Source organism: Oryx dammah, unplaced genomic scaffold (genome assembly GCF_014754425.2).
Source record: "Oryx dammah isolate SB20612 unplaced genomic scaffold, SCBI_Odam_1.1 HiC_scaffold_8, whole genome shotgun sequence".
Classification (NCBI taxonomy): domain Eukaryota; kingdom Metazoa; phylum Chordata; class Mammalia; order Artiodactyla; family Bovidae; genus Oryx; species Oryx dammah.
This window is the reverse complement of record NW_024070192.1, coordinates 8,449,864-8,470,236: the sequence shown is the minus strand read 5'-3', so window position 1 is coordinate 8,470,236 and position 20,373 is coordinate 8,449,864. Positions and strand designations below refer to the sequence as shown.

The 20,373-nt window shown below is 53.3% G+C and overlaps 2 protein-coding genes across 3 annotated transcripts in view; one reads left to right on the top strand and one right to left on the bottom strand.

The window, feature by feature from the left end:
- The window catches only part of SEPTIN9 (septin 9), a 176,872-nt gene extending 165,164 nt beyond the window's left edge, over positions 1-11,708 (bottom strand). Inside the window, exon 1 of one of the 2 annotated variants that reach the window (XM_040244672.1) lies at positions 11,595-11,708. In XM_040244672.1, the coding sequence (XP_040100606.1) occupies positions 11,595-11,613 (19 nt within the window). In that variant the 5' untranslated portion in view covers positions 11,614-11,708. The remainder of the gene's footprint in view (positions 1-11,594) is intronic. The other variant, XM_040244675.1, reaches the window with a different exon arrangement.
- A 2,717-nt stretch (positions 11,709-14,425) lies between these two features.
- Positions 14,426-15,121, top strand: LOC120866798 (60S ribosomal protein L15-like). Its single transcript, XM_040244671.1, has one exon. The coding sequence runs from the start codon at positions 14,444-14,446 to the stop codon at positions 15,062-15,064; it is 621 nt and encodes a 206-aa protein (XP_040100605.1). The 5' UTR covers positions 14,426-14,443; the 3' UTR covers positions 15,065-15,121.
- Positions 15,122-20,373: the final 5,252 nt, after the last annotated feature.

Here is a 20,373-nt window from a genome sequence, read left to right as displayed (position 1 = left end):
TCAGATCAGATGAAGCAAAAGATAGGAGGAAGCAGTGAGTGGGGATAGGATTCACTGCGGGTCCGTGTCCCAGAGCAAATGAAAACGCAGCATTTCAATCAGGAAAGAAGGTGGCCAGACCTTGGAGTGACTTTCACTTTCAAGTTATAACCAACTCACCTTGCATGTTGCCGCTAGGGTGCTGCTCCAAGGTGGAGCTCCTTGGTCCTCGAGAGAAAGGGGGTGAACCACTGTCCCACCCATGATCGGGGTGGCCAGGGGCAGGGGGAGGATAGCTAGGATGCTCTGGGGAGCATTGCCTTGTAAAAATACCATCGGGGTGGAGAGGCATTATTGCAGCCTGATGGCAGAGCCCGCCCCCTGGTAAACAGCCCTGCGTTCTCCCTGACCCTTCACCATAGGTCAGCCAGGCGCCCCTCAACTGGGCAGACCAGCGCTGGCCCCCGAGTCTAGGGGCCTGGATGCCTATCTCATGGCTGTCCCTGTGCATATAATTTGGGGGAGTCTGGAAAAGAGAGAGAAGGATACAGTTTCCGTGAGGACCTCTTATATTTTTTCCTTTCAGCCAAATTTTTATGATAGAATCTGGCAAAATACTAGATTAAATGGGCACTGAGAATCTAAATAGACTCTGGAGCTAGTGTAGTGTTGTTTAGTTGCTGAGTCGTTTCTTGAGTCTTTTGCAACCCCATGGACTGTAGCCCACCAGGCTCTTCTGTCCATGGAATTTTCCAGGCAAGAATACTGGAGTGGGTTATCATGTCCTTCTTCAGGGGATCCTGCTGATCCAGGGATCAAACCCACGTCTTCTGCACTGACAGACGGGTTCTTTACCACTGAACCATCAGGGAAGCCCAGTGTATTATTATATTAGTGACAGGGGACTTCATGCACCATCATCTTTTCCTATTGGGGTCGCAGAGCCACTGTCCCACCTGTGATCGGGGTGGCTGTCCTCAACCCCTCTGGGGTCTCACACACCCCAGACATCTTAACCCAAGGAGGAGGCAGAGCAGGAATCAGGCTGTCCCCAGGGGAGAGTGACGTGGCCACACACACACACACGCACACACACGCACACACACATCCTTTGCTCTAGTGCCAACAACGCGTGGAACTGGGCAGCCCTTCCCAGCAGGAAAATCACCAATTTCTCAAAAAGGAGCTTTGCAGGAAGGGGCACCGTGCAAACTCGAGCACAAACACCCGTTTTCAATAATGACAGGAGATTATCTGCAGAAAAGAATCAATACTCAGTTTTTTCTTAAGAATCACGCAAGTCCCTCTGGAAAGGACAAAGTCATTCGGACCTTGGTCAGGAGCCTCCTGCCGCTCTGGCTGCCCCCAGCCCCACAGTCTTCCCCTTCCCCGAGGTTCCTGTGCTCACAGAGGCTGTGAAGAGCTGTCTGGATCAAAGCCAAGGGCTTCAGCAGGCAGTGAAGAGTCCCATTCCAGGCTTATCTTCAGAGGAACCTGAGATAAGGAGATAAGCCTACTTCCTCGTCTCCCTCCTCTGCCCTTGGCCTTTGCTGCCCACTGAGGTGTGCACTCAACAGGTGAACAGGGCAGCCTTCCTCCTCCCTCCAGGCTGGCACCTGGGGCTGTGGATTACAAGGAACCTCAAGGATTCATCCACAAGGTGAGGAATCCTTCTGCCTTACTGACCTGCTCCGGCATAAGACTAAATACTGCAGAAAGTTCCGTTTTCAGCAAAGCTTGGGGTCTCAAAGCCACAGGTTCTAGTCCCTTCTCTGACTTCCGCCCTGACCTCCATTCCCCTTGTCAAGTGGAGGGGGTGCTCCTGGCCCAAAGCCCACCCAGCTGCAAAGCCCCAGCCCAAAGGGGGCCTAGCCCTTGATGCTGACGGCTAGGGTGGGGCCAGGCAGAGCCACACCCAGGGGAGAGTAACAGACGCCAGGGTGCAAATCCGCCTCCAGGTCCACTGCATCTTCGGGTAACTGGGTAGGGAAGATCCCCTGGAGGAGGGCACGGCAACCCACTCTAGTATTCTTTTTTTTTTTTTTTCTAGTATTCTTGCATGGAGTATCCCCATGGACAGAGGAGCCTGGTGGGCTATAGTCCATGGGGTTGCAGTCAGAGATGACTTAAGCAACTCAGCACTCATGCACACCACATACAGTTACAAATGCCCCGTACTTGTCTCTTTCTTTCTGGATGGGAATCACACAAAAATGGAATTTATCAGGATTCTTGTGTTTATATGATGAAAAATTGCAGCAGGTGCCACAAGCTCTGAGTTAAGGTACCCTTTTTCACACATCCCAACTACCAAAAGCAAAAATTAAATTTAAAAAAAAAGTTTATTTGGCCACGCTGTACAGTATGCAGGATCTTAGTTCCCAACCAGGGATCAAACCTATGTCCCCTGTAAGGGCAGGGCAGAGTCTTAATTACTGGACCCTCTCCGCTCAACCAGGGAGTTCCTAAATTTTGGTTAACTAAGAGATGAATTAACTTTCTATTCTCTCAATTAAAAAAACATATTATACAGTCATCATATAAAGAAGTGATCAAGCAGTATTCAGCCAAAAAATGTAGGGAAATAAATTACTTTGGAGACAGGACAAGTAGTTGATTGATTAAAAAATAATAATAATAATGTTAGCTTTCTGAATTGGGGGGATGCTTATGAAATTTGCCCACTGTTTAAAATTTATAATCTCAAATTTCTTTTCTCATTCTCAACAAATAATTCCATGCATATCGTTAAAGAGCTGTATAAACCCCACACACAAACCTGGCTGCCTCTTTGTGCCCTGTGGCTTCTCCATCTTCTGTACATTTAAGTCCTTCTGTTCTAAATGCTGGAGCGGTTTTTGTTTCCTGGTTAGACCCCGGTTCACATGCCACGAGCAAACTGTTCATGTGAGAAAGGTGAGCAGACTGACAAAGTAGGGCCAAAGGACCCAGGGGAACATCGCAGATAAGGTGGAGGATGGTTAGCGATCAAAACCAATGATGACGACAAAAGGAGCAGCAAGGGGGCACCCCAGAATATGAGAAAGGCTGAACCATCCTTTGAGTCCTTCTGCTTAATGGGCAGCAGGTCACCAAAGATGCACATGTGTCTCACTCAACCTGTCAATGCTCGTGAGATTAAATCCAAGGATACACATAGGGAGGTGCGATCGGGGACTGAGGGGCAGAGGCCTTGAGAGGGGAGCTGGGAGGGGAGAGAAACAAAAGAGCCGCCATGGAGGGTCGGCTGGACAGGCAGCACTGTGGCCTGGCCTGGGGAGCCTGAAGGTTCCAGAAGAAACTACAGCCCAAGTAACCTGGCAGCAGAATGAATGATCTCCAGGAGAGGTGGCTGCTTACCTGGGGGCAGGCGGCCCATCTCTAAGACTAGGGCATTCAGGCTGGCCCAAGGAAGCAAGGAAACCCCCTCCTGCATCCCGTAGGAGCCAAAGAAGAGAAGGAGTGGAGAGGTGAGGGGCTGGGGAGAGCAGTTGGCATCATATGCCAGCCAGAGAGAGGAATCGCAGACTGTAGGCAACAGGGCAGATCTTTTAAAGGCCAAGTAAACCCTGGGACTTGTCAGCGGCTAAAAGCAGGCTGATAGTTGGGGCAAATGGCATTTTCTGTTCATTAAAACTTAATAACTGCTGGGTTGAGAACACTTGTTTGAAACTTTTCTGGCAGCTCAATGGTATAAAGAATTCACCTGCCAATGCAGGCTCGATCCCTGAACTGGGAAGATCCCACATGCCTCAGAGCAACTAAGCCTGTGCACCGCAACTGCTAAGCCTGTGCTCTCAGAGCCGGGGACCTGCAACTACTGAGCCCACGTGCCCCGACCGCTGAAGCCCCAGCGCCCTAGAGCCCGTGCCTCGCAGCAAGAGAAGGCACCGCAATGAGAAGCCTGCATGCCTAGAGAAAAGCCCGTGCGGCAGCGAAAATCCAGCACAGCCAAAAATAAAGAAAGAAAACTGTATGAAGAAAAGAACACTTGTTTGGTTTCTGGAGCCATCCCAGGAATGCTGGAAAAGGGAATCATCTTGGGCAGTATTTTATTAAATTAATTGCCTCCAAAAATTTCCAGTATCCAGCCAGCCCGTGTCTCACAGCGGTAAGCACGGCTACTGTTAACATCTCCAGCTCAGCACAGCATTCTCGGTTGAGGGTCATGGACGCCCACCACCAAGGAAGAACGCCAGTATCTGCAGACCATTTAAGCACTCTGGCTCGAGGATAGCTAAGTAAATTCGGCAACATCCACTCTGAAGAGCCATTCAAACAGTTAATTAGGGGATCCATGCATGGGATCTGATTTTCATGTGAAAAGAGCAGAATTAAAGATGATCTGTACAGAGAATATGCAACTCTCTGAAAAAACATTGTATCCCTTTGGTAATTAAATCAAACAATACGACCCAAGCTTGTGGAAACAAGTCTAAAGGGAACACAAAAAACAATGTTGTAACGGATGGGATTGGAGAATCTGTCCTTTTAATTTCCTGTTCGCATTGTTTGATAACAAGTAACGAACAAGATTACCTGGGGCTTCCCAGGTGGCTCAGTGGTAAAGAATCCGCCTACCAATGCAAGAGATGCCAGAGACATGGGTTCCATCCCTGGGTCGGGAAGATTCCCCCGGAGTAGGAAATGGCAACCCACTCCAGTGTTCTTGCCTGAAAAATCCTGTGGGCAGAGGAGCCTGGCGGGCCACAGACCATGGGGTCGCAAAGAGTTGGACACGGCTGAGTGACTGAGCTTCACCACATGAACAAAACGAACAACTAAAGAAAACAAGGCAAGAGAGAAGAGATACACAGTGTCTTTTACAAAGTTTCCCTTTTAAAAGTAAAGTAAGGAACGGTCTTGGCAGCTAGAGCATCAGTCCCCAGGGACCAGGAAAACACTGCCACCAGGAAGATCCGCTCCCCACGGCTCCGAGTTGTTCACCACCCCTCGGGGCCCCTGACATGGACCAGAAGCCTACCTCCCCCACTCCAGCCCCCACGACGCTCCACTATGTGCCCCTATGTGCACGCGGCTGTCATTCCACCACCTGGCGTTGTCCCCACGACGTCTACACTGGGTAACCTCTGCACAAAAAACCCAAAACTTGCGCCGAGGCCCTGCAACTAGAATCCAAGTCACCTGTTCACTAGTGAGGTTTGCAAACCACCCCCCGACAGCCCTCCGGGTTGATTAGCCCAGTCCTTCGGCTGGAAGATGACAGGGGTTGCGTTTAACCCACTTCCAAGTGGCTTTGGGTTACAGGAGCCTTACTCTCCGGCTGAGCCCCCATCCTGGTGGAAACAGGAGGCACAGTCCAGGGGAGGGCTGTGAAAGCCCCAGGATGTGGATCAGATTGATCGACAGGACAAGCCCAAGGCAGCCTGCCAACTTGCCTCTGCCCAGGTCTGCCCAGCCCCTCCTGGTAACCACATTTGTGGGAGTGATCCCCAGCCAGGCTGCCCCAACACGCCTGGCCCAGCGGGGACAAGGGGCCCAGGCACACTCTCAGGGAGCTCTAGGGTGGACGCAGCCAGTCCCTGGTTCCCAGGTACAGACTTGAGAGGCCCAGCAGGGCCCAGTCAAAGCCCAGGCTTCACGGTACACCTACCCTTTAAGAGTTCTGCGGGGAGCAAGGCCTCCCCAGGAACCAGAAAGAAGGCAAGGTCACCCCCATCTCTCATGGGGATCCCTCCTGCCTCTGTCCGGCCTCTGAAACCCTGGGCCTGGGAGGGCATTCCTTCCTGGGGAGGGGGTTGATATGGCCCTTCTCACCCCACCCAGCACTTCCAGGGGCCCTTGGGAAGCTGGGGGCCACACACACAGGCCAGAGCGGCCATCCAGGGTTCCTCTCCCCCGTCACAAAGCCAGCATTGCTCAGAGGATGACCAGGATTCGAGCTCTGTCCAGAGAGGGCGGGCAGCCGGCTGCCCTGTGTGCTGGGATCATCTTCCTCTCCCCCTTCCTATCTCAGAGGCTTGCAGGCTGCCAGCAGTCACGCTTCGCAGAACCAGGTCAGATAGGCCTGGAACAAAGCTCGGTTGTTGCAAGGCTTCCAAGAGGCCACTGACAGCAGGACGCCTGGAGCCGCCTCCCCCTCCCCCGGGCAGCGCCTCAATGCCCCCCCTTCACGTGGGCTGCAAATGGACCCGGCCCCCAGGGTGGGGACAGGGAGATAAGGCAGGGAGAAACTGGGCTGGGAGCAGAAGGCCACAGTCAACCCAGGAGACCCGAGGCCAGGACGCCCTTCCAGAGCGGTGCTGAAAGTCACCAGCCTGCAGGAAGGAGCCAGCCGTCAGGGACACCCGGCCGACTCTTCTAGGAAGAATAACTGAACCTACAGGGAGGCTCAAAACAGGCCAGGAACTTGCAAAATGGGCACCCCCAGCTCAGCCCAGCTGCTCCAGCTAAACCATGGGTACTTCGCCTCTCAACAGAGTTTCTGGGCCCAGTTACAGCTGCCCAACAGGGAAGGGGCAGGCTGACTAGCTACCAGCCTCAGGGATCCTTCAGTTCTCCTGTCAAACTCAGGGACCCATGGTCCCAGGCCTGACCTCAGGACCCCTGGCCCCAGAGGCCTGTGACCAGCAGGACAGGCTCCCTTCCATCAGTGCTTCCGGACAGGCAATCTCTTGTAGCTGCCATGGGGACTCACTGGCCAAGGTCTCTGCTGGAGCACTGTGGGGTCTGTAACCTTTCGTGGTCCTCTTTGGGTCCCCAGGGGGCATCCCCGGCCACTCATACCCACCGATCCCCCATAGGTCCCCTAGCGGTGCCTATGGCTGAGGTGCTCCAAAGTTACAGCTCCAGGGACTTCCCCGGTGATCTAGTGGTTAAGAATTCACCTTGCAAAGCAGGGTATGCGGGTCTGAGCCATGGTGGGGGAGCTAAGATCCCGCATGCCGCAAAGCAACTAAGCCGGCAAGCCACAACTAGAGAAAGCCCACATGCCACACGGAAGACCCAGCACAGTAAAAAAAAAAAAAAAAAAAAATATATATATATATATATATTAAAAAAACAAAGCAATAGCTCCTGTAGGGGAGCAGGAACCCAGCATGTCACCTCCTTCCCCACCCACCACTTACTCCCCCCACCTGCCCCTCCGCCCCCCAAGGCTTGGGACCTCTCTCTCTCCAGTCCCCCTCCCCACAAAAGGCCACCAGCGGGATCCGCCCAGGAACTGGCGCTCAAGGCCCCGGGGGCCGGGCCCTGTGTCGCTGTGTGCTGAACCCTTCTTATCAAGTACATCTTAAGCAAACTGCAGAGCCCACACAAGGCTGCTCATGGACAAACAGCAGTGCGTGCAGAAACAAGGTCCCGCCCCCAGGTCCCATCGCTGCGGGGCCTGGGATGGGCTGGGAGTCTCAGAGGACGGTGGCCCAAGAAGCTGGGCGGAGGATGGTGGGGGTGCCTTTTCTGGCTATTGGGGTCCCTGATAAGATGCCCTCTGTTGACACTCACACACGGGAGCTCCGAGCACATGACCAGCCCGTCCTTCCACCTGGACGTACACTCCAGACCGCTGCCCTTGAGGGGCCATCTCGTGTCCTTTCAGCACCCGGGCTCACCCAGGGGGTTTCCAGGAGGAGGGTGGGTTGTTTCAAAGTCAGGTGCATTACCAGGTGCGCGGCACTCCGCTTTTGGAACCCCTCAGGGCAGGCTGGGGAGATGCTGACAAGCAGTGACTTTGGCAGGGGGTGGGGGGTGGACGGTGGGGGAAGAGGTGAGCCCAAGGAGTGGGCAGATAACTGCCAACAGGCTGGGGAGGGGACGGGCTGCAGGATCAGGCTCTGCCAGCTCCCCAAGGACTGGGAGGGCCTCTGGGTCCACAAGGGTCTGGGACCCTGGGCACCAGTTCAAGGGAGGCATGGATGGACCGCCTGAGGTGGCTCTTTCTCTCCGCCCAGGTCCCTGCAGGAGCAGAGCAGGCTGGGACCTGAGGAGGCAGAGGCGCGGCAGCCAGAGTGGGGCGGAGCGGCAGGGCCAGAAGAGGAAGGAATCGGCCTTTCACTGGCGCTCTTCGCCCTCATCCCGCTCCTCGCTCCTCACCCTCACCCCTGGCTCCTGCTCCAGGACTTGCTCCTCTCCTCTCCACTTCCCAGAACTCAGCTCCCCGAGCGCTGGGCGTGGGGAAGGCTGCTCACCCGGCTGATCTCTCTAACTGCAGCCTCCCTCCCTGCCCAGGGCTCTGCGTAGCAAGTGCAAGAGCTTTTCAACCTTTGATAGGCCAGGTACTGCTTCGGAGATCTCCTGAAAGTCACCAAGCATCTCCGAATAATTCCCCAAGTGCACACTGGCTGGATTTTATTCCCCATTTCTGTGGCTTGTGGACCTCAGCTAAGCACCCTCAGCACTAAGAATTCCCAGGGGATCTGGGGCCACTGGAAGGCACAGTGGTACAGTATGCAACCAGAAGTCCCAAATTCAGGACACTGGAAAGGTTTCGACAGCAGCCCGCTCTGACGCCAAAGGGCTGAGGGAGAAGCCTGGGCCACAATCCTAGTCTCCAAACCAACAGGGGCCCAGGGAGGGTGTCAGCAGCCCCCTCGGGCATCCTGGCAAAGCTGGTGACACGCAGCCTCCTGTGTGTGCTCCCTGCGAGTGATAAGGATAATGAAGCAAGTTACGGATGGCGCAGGCATTCAAGCCTTTCACGCATGAGCTCATTTCATCATTACAACAAATCAGCATTGCCCCTACCAGATGAGGCAAACGGGACACATGACGAGATGGAGGAGGTGCCAGCCTAGGAATTAATTCCGGGAGCCTGTGCTGTGAACCACTGAGCCGCACTGCCCGCAGCTCTGCCTGCCTGGAACACCAAGCGAGGTGCATCCAGGAAGTGCCTGGAGCAGAACTGGAACTGCCAGACACAGAGCTGTTCCCACGCAAGCCCCTGGCATCCTGCAGCCTCAGTGGGCACTCACTCTATTCCCCACCTAGAAGGACCCTCTTTATTCTCCACCTTCTCAAAGCTGCCCATTCTCCAAGGCCCACTCAATCTCGGCTCCCCCAGAAACCTCCCCTACCCAGGGCAATCCAGTAGCTTTTGGAGACTGTACCACTTGGTGGGGCATCAGGGGTGTTAACTAGCCAGGTTCACACCCTGCATCCTGCCTCCCATGAGAATGCATCTTGCTTGCAAACAATGTCTTTCCATCATCTTTGTACCCTCGAGGCCCTGGCTGCACAGGCCCAGTGCATAATGTGGGTCCAGTGAGTGTTTATCTAAGGCACTCAGGATCCCCTCAAACATATTTTTAAAATTCCTCCCTTTTCAGAGACTCGTGAGTGCTGAAGCCAGCTCTACTGAGAACATATTTGATTTTTTTCTTCCTTTTTTAGCATTTAAACAACATTTATTATTTACTTGGCTTCAATGGGTCTTAGTTGCAGCATGTGGGATCCAGTTCCCCGACCAGGGATCGAACCCAGGCAGGCCCCCTGCTCTGGGAGCACAGAGTCTTAGCCACTGGACCACCAGGGAAGTCTCTCAATTTATTTCCGAGTCCACAAATAGGTCCCAAAGGAATAATCCCACTCAATCCAGGTGAAAAATAAAAGTGCTCCTGGTTGGCTGTTCTTGAATTTTTTGACACTGGGGATCCTTCACAGTTTGATGCGTTCCCTAATTTCAGGGCACTGATGCTACAGGGGAGTCAGTCTGACTTTGCAACGAGAAAGGGCACCAACAAAACTGGACCCCCCTCAGAAGGGGACCAAGCAGCCACCCCACCCCTGGGCCAGCCCCCTCCAGCCCAGCCCCATGCAACAGCAACAGGGTGACCCAGCTCGCCTTGGACCACCGCCAGGTGGAGAAGCTGGAAGAGGTCCAAGCTCTCCCAGGCCAGTCCTCAAGGGCCCTGCCCCTTCAGGTAAACACCGGAGACAGGGAGGCCGCCTTTACAAGAGCTGGTTCCTACCCCCCTGTGAACACTACTTTGAAAGCTTCCTCTTTTTTTTTTCTTTTTTTTAATTTGCCAGGGCAGGAGGGAGCAGGCATGGAGAAGACTCATCCAGTCTGCCTCAGAGGCCCTCTGGCATCTGTGTAGGAGGGTCTCAAAGTCCCCCTAGGAAAAGGCCAGCTCACCGGGGGGACTCTGGTGGCCAGATTGATCAGCAGAAGGCAAAGTGTGAGGAGCCAAGGGCAAGAGCCAGCTGGTGTCCCTGGGCCACACCGGGCTGCCAAACTCAGGGGAAGGGCGATCCCCACAACCATCTCAAGTATGTGGAACACATTGGGAAGAGAGGCCGAGGGTCAAACCCTCGCCTATGCGACCTGGAAGCCCCCTCCTCCTCCACCATTACATCAACGCCCCCACGCTCCAGAGAGGGAGCTGTGTTCAGGATGGGTGAGAGCCATGCTGTTTGCAACAGGGGGTGAAAGTTGAAATTCTAAGCCACTGACCCGGAAGGCCATTTTAGGGGAAGTTCTGAGTAATTCTCTTTGAGATGAGTTATTCTTTATTACTTGTTTTGTTTCTGGAAAACATGGAAAGCTGGAGAAGACTGGGAAAATGTCCCAAAGGCAGAGGGATGGCCCAAAAGACCTCTTCAGCTCCAAGTACCGTGACTCTGTCCTCTTATCAAGAAAAATTAATTCATGAGTCCTTGGCAGAAAACTTCATGTCCGATTAGATTAAGGGGAAGAACATAAGGAGAAATTTTGCAGGGTTAGCAGAAGAGATGCCGTTTATAACTTGACCACTGAGGAAGACAAAGGATCTAGCCTGGATCCTTTGGGGAAAATCACAAATTAAAAAAAGGAAGGGAAAAAAGAACAGATCTAGATTCGCCTTAATAAGACCTTCAAAGCTTGTGACCTCAGCTTACACATCCTCAAAATGGAACTTCAGAGTACCCAAGGGGAAAATGCTTATAAAGGATCCTGAGTGCCTGGTGGGAACTGGCCAGGCCCCTTCACCTGTCAAGCCTGCTAGTGAAGCTGGGATGCCAGCAAACCAAAAGGCATCCTGACACCCTAAAGGTGAACCTGAGTGGGCTTCAGGTGTAGCTGGAATTTCCAGTGCTCCACTGGGTAGAGGAATAACAGGAATTCACCTGAAGAAAGGATGCGAAGACCTGGACCACCAGTCCTAGAAGCTGACCCCAAGGAAATCCTCCACACAGCCCCCTCCCACGCACACATAGGCACGGAGGGGACCCAGAACGCCCGGACTCTCGGCCCCTGTCAAGTCAGCGATTCTGGAGAAGGTACAAGGGGGAAGGAGGGGGAACAGGAGGGAAGGCCAGCCCAGGGCAGCGCCCTCCCACAGTGGCCCCTCCAGACACCTGAGCGAGTAGTGGTCGACAGACGGGGGCAAGAGACTCTCCGCCAAGGTCAGAATCGGGGCCCAACCGTCTTGGGGGTCAGAGAGCTCGAGCACTCGGACTCCCCAGGGCACCAGGGGGCTCAGACTAGCGCGCGGGCCGAGACCCTGGAGCGGCGACGTAGAAGCAGAGGAGAAAAGTGTGGTGGGGGCGCCCAGCGTGTGGTCAGTGACCCCGATCCGGGGTGCAGCTGCGTCAGCTGGCCGGTGGGACGCCCCACACCTCAAAGCTTGCCCCGGGACCCCGACCTCCCACCCCGCTCCGGGCGCGGCGCCCACCTGTGTAAGACTTCTTCATGGTGCCGTCGCGGCCGCCGCTCCCAGCAGAGTGTGGCGGGGAGGGCGCGGGGCTCGGGCTCCCAGGTCGCTAATCCCGGGCCGGGAGTGGGAGGGGTGAGGGCCGGGAGGAGGGGTCGGGCCCGGCCCCGCCCCGGCCCGGCCCGCCCCGCGGAGGTGTGCGCCGAGCCCCGCCCCGCGCACTCACACCTGGCGGAGCCCCGCGCCCCGCGCATCCCGACCCCCGGCCTGTGGCGCCATCCCCGCGCCGGGTCCTGAGCTCGCCCCGGTTCGGCCCGGCCGCGGCCCCTGCACTGCAGCCCCGAGGCAAGCTGTCTGAGGGTGAGGGTCGCCAAGGTGGCGACCGTCCCCAGCAGCCACACCCGCCCAGGCACGAACGGTTCCTTCCGGGGCGTCGCCCGCACTTTTCCCGTCTAGACTCTGGGCGGGGCGGGGCCTCGCCAGGTGGCAGCGGGAGGAGGGGCGCTGGGAGCGGGTGGTGGTCCTTCTGCCCGGGGGGATCGGAGTCCGCAGGCCGGCTAAGTGGACCGGGCAGGACCCGACAGGCGAGGTCCCTACCGTATGTGCCCCGCTACTTTCCTGGTAATCCAGAGGGCAGACTGCCTTGACTGCTTGATGAACTGGGGCCTCAGTTACCTCATCTGTACAATGGGTACGTTGGACCAGATGATAACTTCTGTTGCATCTAAGAAATATCGAACACCTTCCCGGCATCAGGTACTGCGCGCGGTCAGGGCCTCGACGTCATAGCGCAAATACAAGGGCACGCGTCTTTATAACCTGGGTAGTGCAGTAAGGAGAATGTGAGTTCCTGAGCAAAAATTGTGTAGAATTCTCTCTGCTTTTGTATCCCTAAAGAAGTTTTCCATAAGAAAATGATTTTTTAATACAGAGGGGAAAGTGATGAATTTTGTCAAGCGGGTGTTGTCAGAATTTTACCGAGGTAATTCCAAAACAAGGTTTTAAAGAATGAGCAGGAATTTGCCAGGCAGCCAAGGTGTTACTGGAAGAGGGAAGGGCGTGGCGGAGCGGGAGGCTCGCGGCATCTCAGAACCTGCGGAAACAGATACGCGAGGGCCACGCGGTCCAGGGATGAAAAAGGGAGCAGAGGAAGCGATTCCGGAAGCGCCCCCAAGCTCTCAACTGGGGCGCGACGCTGCCTTCTGCCCGATAATCCAAAACCTCTACGGAAAACGGAGGTAGAATTAACATCACCAAAACACCCTCTTTCCTTTTCCCTGTCCTCAAAGATCCAAAAGCATTTCCATTGCCTGCTAGAAAACCTGCCTAAGTAAGAATTGAGGCACACTTGATTCCACCAGATTGTTCCACCTGCTCCCCTTCTTAAGAAATCTGTCCAGCCACAGGCCTGCAGGTCTGGCCACGTGACCCATCCCTCACCCTCTGGCTAGACTGATTGGACCAGAGTGGATGCTGGACTCCACCTGGGTCAACCTCCGTCTCCTTATCTGGGGACCAGGGGAGGAGGCGAGGGAGGGAATAAGCCACAGGCCTGGAAACTGGAGATGAATTGTTAACATCTGTCCTTGGGTTCTGGGATAGCCACACACACTGCCCCAAGGGCCACTTGCACAGGTTCCTGAAAATTTCGCTCCAGCCAAGGCAGAAGGTTGAGCTCTGTCCTGATTCTGGCCAGTAGGCATGATGATTGCACCCCCATACTGATGCCTGACCTTCCCAAGGTCAACTGCCTATCAAGAATCTATCTAATGGGCACATTAGGCATTGGTTTCTTCACTTAGCTCAAGTCAGAAGTGCTCTGGTGCACATGCATCCTCTGAGCAGATAGATCCTGGAGTCGTGGAGGACACTTGGTTGTTCTCTGTGTGCGGTTGGCCCCTTCATACTAGCATTTCTACCTGGGTTATAATTCACAAGCACCTGGGCACCTAGGAACAAAGACCCATGTGCTGTACTGATACCGTGTGTGTGTGTGTGTGTGTGTGTGTGTGTGTGTGTGTGTGTGCATATGTGTGTGTGTGGGCATATGTGTGTCTGTGTGAGCACTCAGTCACTCAATCATGTCCGATTCTGTGCGACCCTATGGACTGTAGCCCACCAGGCTCCTCTGTCCGTTGGATTCTCCAGGCAAGAATACTGGCGTGGGTTGCCATTTCCTACTCCAGCAGATCTTCCCAGCTCAGGGATCAAACCCACATCTCTGGTGTCTCCTGCATTGGCAGGCGTATTCTTCACCAGTGAGCCACGGACGGGGAATTAGTGCACATACCAAAAAATGCCAAAAATCTGAAGGAAAGACAGGAGGAGGAATGAAGAGAAAAGAGGAGGAGGAATGAAAGCATTTTCAGGATGCATGAAGGTTAATAGTTTTAAGCATGAAATTTTAATTTTATGGACAACTCTCTTTAAGATGTATGATGTAATCACTTGCCTTCATGACTTGTTTTCCAGTCACTAAGCCAAGCCCAACTCTTTGCGACCCCATGGACTGCAGGACGCCAGGCTCCTCTGTCCTCCACTATCTCCCGGAGTTTGTTCAAATTCATGAGTAGAGTATACCAAACCTTAATCATTTTCTCGTGGCTCAAGGTCATCATAAATGACACATTTAACTGTTACAGACTCACACGTTGCTCCTTCAACATAAACGCTTTCAGATAGAGTTTTTGAGGATCTTCAGAGGCTGCCTTGCAGTAGGTATTGTACCTCTCAAGGGGAATCCACCCACTGCATCCTCACGTGAAGGTAGAGAAGGCTTAACTCAAGAAGCTTTGTGGTGCTGAATGAAAGAAGCTAATCTGAAAGGCCTCAGCCTTTCCGTCAGGCGGCAGCCGTCAGGGCGAGCCAACATGGGTGCCCACAAGTACATCCAGGAGCTGTGGAGGAAGCAGCAGTCAGGCGTGATGCGCTTCCTGCTGCGGGTGAGCTGCTGGCAGTACCGCCAGCTCTCGGCGCTGCCCCGCGCCCAGGTCCCGCGCCCCACCCGGCCCGACAAGGCGCGCAGGCTGGGCTACAAGGCCAAGCAAGGCTATGTCATATGCCGGATCCGTGTGCGCCGCAGGGGCCGCAAACGCCCGGTTCCTAAGGGTGCCACCTACGGCAAGCCTGTGCACCATGGTGTCAACCAGCTCAAGTTTGCTCGAAGCCTGCAGTGGGTTGCGGAGGAGCGCGCTGGCCGCCTCTGTGAGGCCCTGAGGGTCCTGAATTCCTGCTGGGTTGGTGAAGATTCTATGTACAAATTCTTTGAGGTTATCCTCATTGATCCATTCCATAAAGCTATCAGAAGAAACCCTGACACCCAGTGGATCACCAAATCAGTCCACAAGCACAGGGAGATGCGGGGGCTGACATCTGCAGGCAGGAGGAGCCGCGGCCTGGGCAAGGGCCACAAGTTCCACCACACTATTGGTGGCTCTCGCCATGCAGCATGGAGAAGGCGCAATACTCTCCAGCTCCACCGCTACCGCTAATATACATAATGTTTGTAAAGTTCTTAACTAATAAACAATTTAGGATGTTCTTGTCTGCTTGAAAAAAGAAAATGAAGAGGCTGCAGAATGTATGATTCCAGCTATATGACATGCTGGAAGAGGCAAAACTACAGAGATAGTAATTAGTGGTTGCCAAGAGGTAGGGGGGAATGAAGAGGGATTTTTAGGGCTGTACGACACTGCAGGGGTGGATACGTGGCAGGAAACCCATACTGTTAGGGGAAGCACACTGATTGAAACCGCCCACCCTGGCCAGGTACCATAGTAACCATTTGCATGAGTTGTTTTATGACAGGAGATCCTGATAAGGAATACAGAACTAATAAGCCACCACCAACCGGAAGAGTTCGGGAAAGGTCTAAAGGAGACACCGCGTGTCCGTCCACTTCCCAGAATCCCTCTTGCTAGCATCCATCTTGGCTGAGCGATGCGTGCACCACAAGGAAAGACTCTGAATTAGAATGATTGGCCAAAGACCACCCGGAAACTAATCCCATGACCATAAAACCCGACCTTGCGAGCCACGTGGCAGAGCAGTTCTCCTGGGTTCCCTCACCCTACTGCTCTCCACCCGGGTGCCCTTTCCCAATAAAATCTCTTGCTTTGTCAGCACGTGTCTCCTCGGACAATTCATTTCCGAGTGTTAGACAAGAGCCCAGTTTCGGGCCCTGGAGGGGGCCCGCCTTCCTGCAACAATACGATGTGTTACACCTATGTAACCCTGATGTAAACTATGGACTTAAGTAATAATAATTCATTAACAATAATTGGGCTTCCCTGATCGCTCAGTTGGTAAAGAATCCGTTTGCAATGCAAGAGGCCCCAGTTCGCTTCCTGGATGGGGAAGATCCGCTGGAGAAGGGAAAGGCTACCACTCCAGTATTCTGGCCTGGAGAATTCCATGGACTGTATAGTCCATGGGGTTGCAGAGTTGGACACGACTGAATAATTGATAATCAAATATCAATATTGACTCATCAGTTGTAACAAATTACGACTCTAAAGCAACGTGTATCATAAGAAGGGAGACCCTGAGGGGGTAGTGCATATGGGAACTCTCTGACTCATTAAATTTTTCTGTAAATCTGTTTTTTTTTTTTTTTTTGGCTGCACTGTGATGCACACAGAATTTTAGTTCCCCAAGCAGGGGAACCTGTGCCCTGCAGTGAAAGTGATGAGTCCTAACCTTTGGACCACTAGGGAGTTCCCTAAAACTGCTTTTTGAAAAAAAAAATTTTTTTTAAGTCTATTTAAAAAAAAAGAAAAGTTTGTGGGTAAGGTTTTTATCTCATGGAGTGGATTTTAAATTAACATGTAAGTTTTTAAGGAATTAAATTAGGTTCTTGGACTCAGAGGGATGAAAGCAGGACGAAATGAAAAAGAGGCTTTTGGACTCAGTTTTTTAGAAGGAGGACGCAGGCTGAGAAAGCTATTTAGTTGCAAACTCAGTTTTCCAAAGAAAAAGGAAGTATGACTCAGAGGACTGAGCCAAGGCTGGAAGAACAACCCCCCAGGGCGAAGTCCTTGAAGAACCCTTGTGAGGACCCGTCTGCACTGATTTACAGGGCTAGAGCCTGCACCCGGAGTCTGAGCCCACACCACGATGGCTGAGACTCTCAGGATCCTGGGGTCGGGTGAGGATATTTTCCATGTGGGAGGGATGTGAGCTGTGGCCATGGGCAGCTGTATCAGACTGTGTTTTCCCAAAACCATCACAACGTCATCTCCCAGCCCTTCCTGCTCCCTCACCTGTGAGCTGGGCATTGCGTCCTCCTGTGTCCCCTCCCTTTGCAGCTGGGAAGGCTTGTTGTTTGATTGTAACCCTTGACCTTGGAGCCCTGAGCCACTCAGTAAGGGTCTGTTCACCCAGAGACCTCTGTATGCAAGGAAGCCCAGAGCACTGGGGGTGTATGAGATACCTGTTGCCACATAGCAAGTTAGCACAAACTTAGTGGTGTAGAATGACATACATTCATCGTGGCACAGTTTATGTGGTCAGGAACCTGGCCACCACTTAGCCGGGTTATCAGCTTCAGAGCACCTCCCAGACTGCAGCCGGAGCTACTGGCAGAGGCTGAGTCTCATCTGAAGGCTCAGCTGGGGATGTGTCCATGTCCAAGCTCACATGGTTGTGGGCAGACTCAGCTCCTCAAAGCCTCTTAGTTGGAAAACCTCAGGTTTTAGCTGACTAAATCGGAGTTTCTTGCCACAAGGGACTCCCAGCTTAGCAACTTGTCCATCAAAGCCAGTAAGAGAGATGGGTCGCTCAGTCATGTCCAGCTCTTTTCGACCCCATGGACTGCGGCACACCAGGGTTCCCTGTCCTTCACCATCTCCCTGAGTTTGTTCAAACTCATGTCCGTGGAATCGGTGATGCCATCCAACTGTCTCATCCTCTGCCGTCCCCTTCTCCTTCTGCCCTCCTCCTGCCCTCAATCTTTCCCAGCATCGGGGTCTCTTCCAAGGAGTCGCCTCTTCGCAAGAAAGATGGTCGGCTGGCAAAATGGGTGTTACAATCTCGTGATCTGTTCATGGAAGCAGCCGCCCATGAATACCAGGAGGTAGAGTTCACTGGAACCATCTCAGAAGCCATCTGCCATGGGGCGGTCACAGCAGCCGCTCAGGTGGGCAGTCCTGGACTTTAAGTCTTCCCAGCCCAGGTACAGAAACATGAGCACAGAGCCTTCCTGGGGTCCCCTTACTGTACCTTCTCCCATATTCCTGCCCCAACCACGACCTCTGCTGTCTGCCTCCATTTCTGAGATCTGCGGCTTCTGCTCACTTTTTTCTTCTCTCTCCTGTCAACTTCTTTCTGGTCCTTTCCCTGACCGATCCCCTCAGGATTCCAGGCCCAAATGGTCAGACTTGGCTTTGGCAGGCCACCCGAGGATCATTGCTTTTGTCTCCTGTCCCCAGAGGGGCTGGCTCACGCTGGGCAGTGTGGCCATCTTTGCCTGGCCTCAGCTCAGCCCAGCGGCTCTTCCTCTGCTTGGCTCAGCGTCTCTGCTGAGTCAGACTCTTCTCTGACTTGTGGCTGTCCCCGAGCTTGAACTTGTCAGATGACTGGGCCCTTACTGTGTGTGTAAGAATTACGGTAAAGGTGTGGCTCTCCTGACGTTCTCCTGTGCAATGTGGGAGTGTATCTGCCCCCAGCTTTCCAGAAAGCGCTTGGCAATGAAATTTAAATGACTTTAAAAAGTGCCCAGGTGCTTTGTCCCAGTGATTATAGTGTTTTCTCGTTGGTTGATTCAATATATATTTCTTGATGACTCATGATGATCCCTGCCCTCTAAAGCTTATACTTTAGTAGGGGAAACAAACGTTAACCAAGGAACCAAATAAGAAGGTACACTGAGGACTTCCCTGGTAATCCAGTGGATAAGACCCCATTACCTTCGAGGCAGGGGGTATGGGTTCAATCCCTGGTCAGGGAACTAAGATACCACATGCCACAGCTCAGCCAAAAAAATAAAAATATAAATAAAATATGTTGTATGCAGCTTAAGTTTTATGAAAAAGAAGAAGGTACAGTGAGGGTGTACACTAAAAGGTTCACATCTGGGGTCTAGGGTCTGGGGGAGCTTCTTTGTTGAAGGGGAGATTGGGCTGAGATCAGAAAGATGAACAAGAGTTAACCAGGAAAAACAAAGAGGAAAGAGTCTGCAGGCAGAGAACAGCCTTGCAAAGGCCTTAGGGTGGGAAGAAATATGGTCCATATAAGGAACTCAGATATGAAGATGATAACCACTCTAACAGCAGAAACAGAAGAGGAACTAAAGAGCCTCTTGATGAGGGTGAAAGGGCAGAGTGAAAAGGCTGGCTTAAAACTGAATATTCAAAAAACTAAGATCATGGCATCTAGTCCCATGATTTCATGGCAAATAGAAGGGAAAAAAGCAGAAGTAGTGACATCTTTTATTTTCTTGGGCTCCAGAATCACTGCGAACAGTGACTGCAGCCATGAAATTAAAAGACACTTGCTCCTTAGAAGGAGAGCTATGACGAACCTAGACAGCTTATTAAAAAGCAGAGACCTTTGCCAACAAAGGTCCATATAATCAAAGCTATGGTTTTTCCAGTAGCCATGTACAGAGGTGAGAGTTGAACCATAAAGAAAGCTGAGCATTGAAGAATTGGTGCTTTGGATTTATGGTGCCAGAGAAGACTCTTGAGAGTCCCTTGGACTGCAAGGAGATCAAACCAGTCAGTCCTCAAGGAAATCAGTCCTGAATGTTCATTGGAAGCAGTGATGCTGAAGCTGAAACTCCAATACTCTGGCCACCTGATGCGAAGAACCAACTCATTGGAAAAAGACCCTGATGCTAGGAAAGATTGAAGGCAGAAGGAGAAGGGGACAACAGAGGATGAGACGGTTGGAAGGCATCACTGACTCAATGGACATAAATTTGGGCAAACTCTGGGAGACAGTAGCTGACTGGAGCCTGGCGTGCTGCAGTCCCTGGGACTGCAAAAACTTCGACAGGACTTAGCGACTGAACAACACGCCAGTCATCAGATGGGGGCAGGGAAGGCATTCATCAGCCAGCGCTGGACCTTTGAAGGACACACCTTAGAAGGCGCCTCTGAACTTTGGCCCTTGTCCCCTCGGGCTCGCCTTGCCTCCTCCTCCTCCTCTATCCCTCTGCTGCCCTGCGGGAGGAGGAGCCAGGGTGAGCTTTCTGATGGGAAAACTGCAGCCCAGGAATGAGGGAGGGGAGGGGCTGGCATCCTCGCTGACATTTCACCAGTGACTTCAGCTCAAGGGGAAGCTGGGAATCTCTGGAAAGCATCCGTAGGAAATCGCAGGCCACCCCGTGTCTTGGGTCTTGTCTTCATCACGGCCTTTCTTGTTCACTCCACTGCAAGCCCATTTACAACCGGCCCCCGACCCCGACCCCTCAACGCCCCCCCCCCCCCCCCCCCCCCCCCCCCCCACTCCGGTGTCTTTGCTCCTGCTGTCTGCTCCGCTTGGAACACCCTTTCCAGGCACTCAAATTGGGTCTTTGGAACTGGATGGAGTTTCTCCTCCCCTCCCCTCCCCCTTCTCCCCCGCCTCCCCTCCCCCACCCTTCTCCACCCCTCCCCCTCCTCCTTCACGGTGGGGCTTCTCCTCCCACAGAGTTGTTTCCTCTGCCCTTATCTCCGTAGCCTGGTGAAGCTGGAGTTATCTGGGTCCGTTGGAATCTCACAGGGAGCGAACAGCCACCCCCACTCAGGCCCCGCCCCCGGCCCATTCACTCGGAATCTCTGGGGCGGAGCTTTCTACCGGCTCCAAGGTCCGGGCTGAG

Bases quoted from the DNA above. Each gene is read 5' to 3' on its own strand.
- LOC120866798 (XM_040244671.1), top strand. From the start codon at position 14,444: ATGGGTGCCCACAAGTACATCCAGGAGCTGTGGAGGAAGCAGCAGTCA.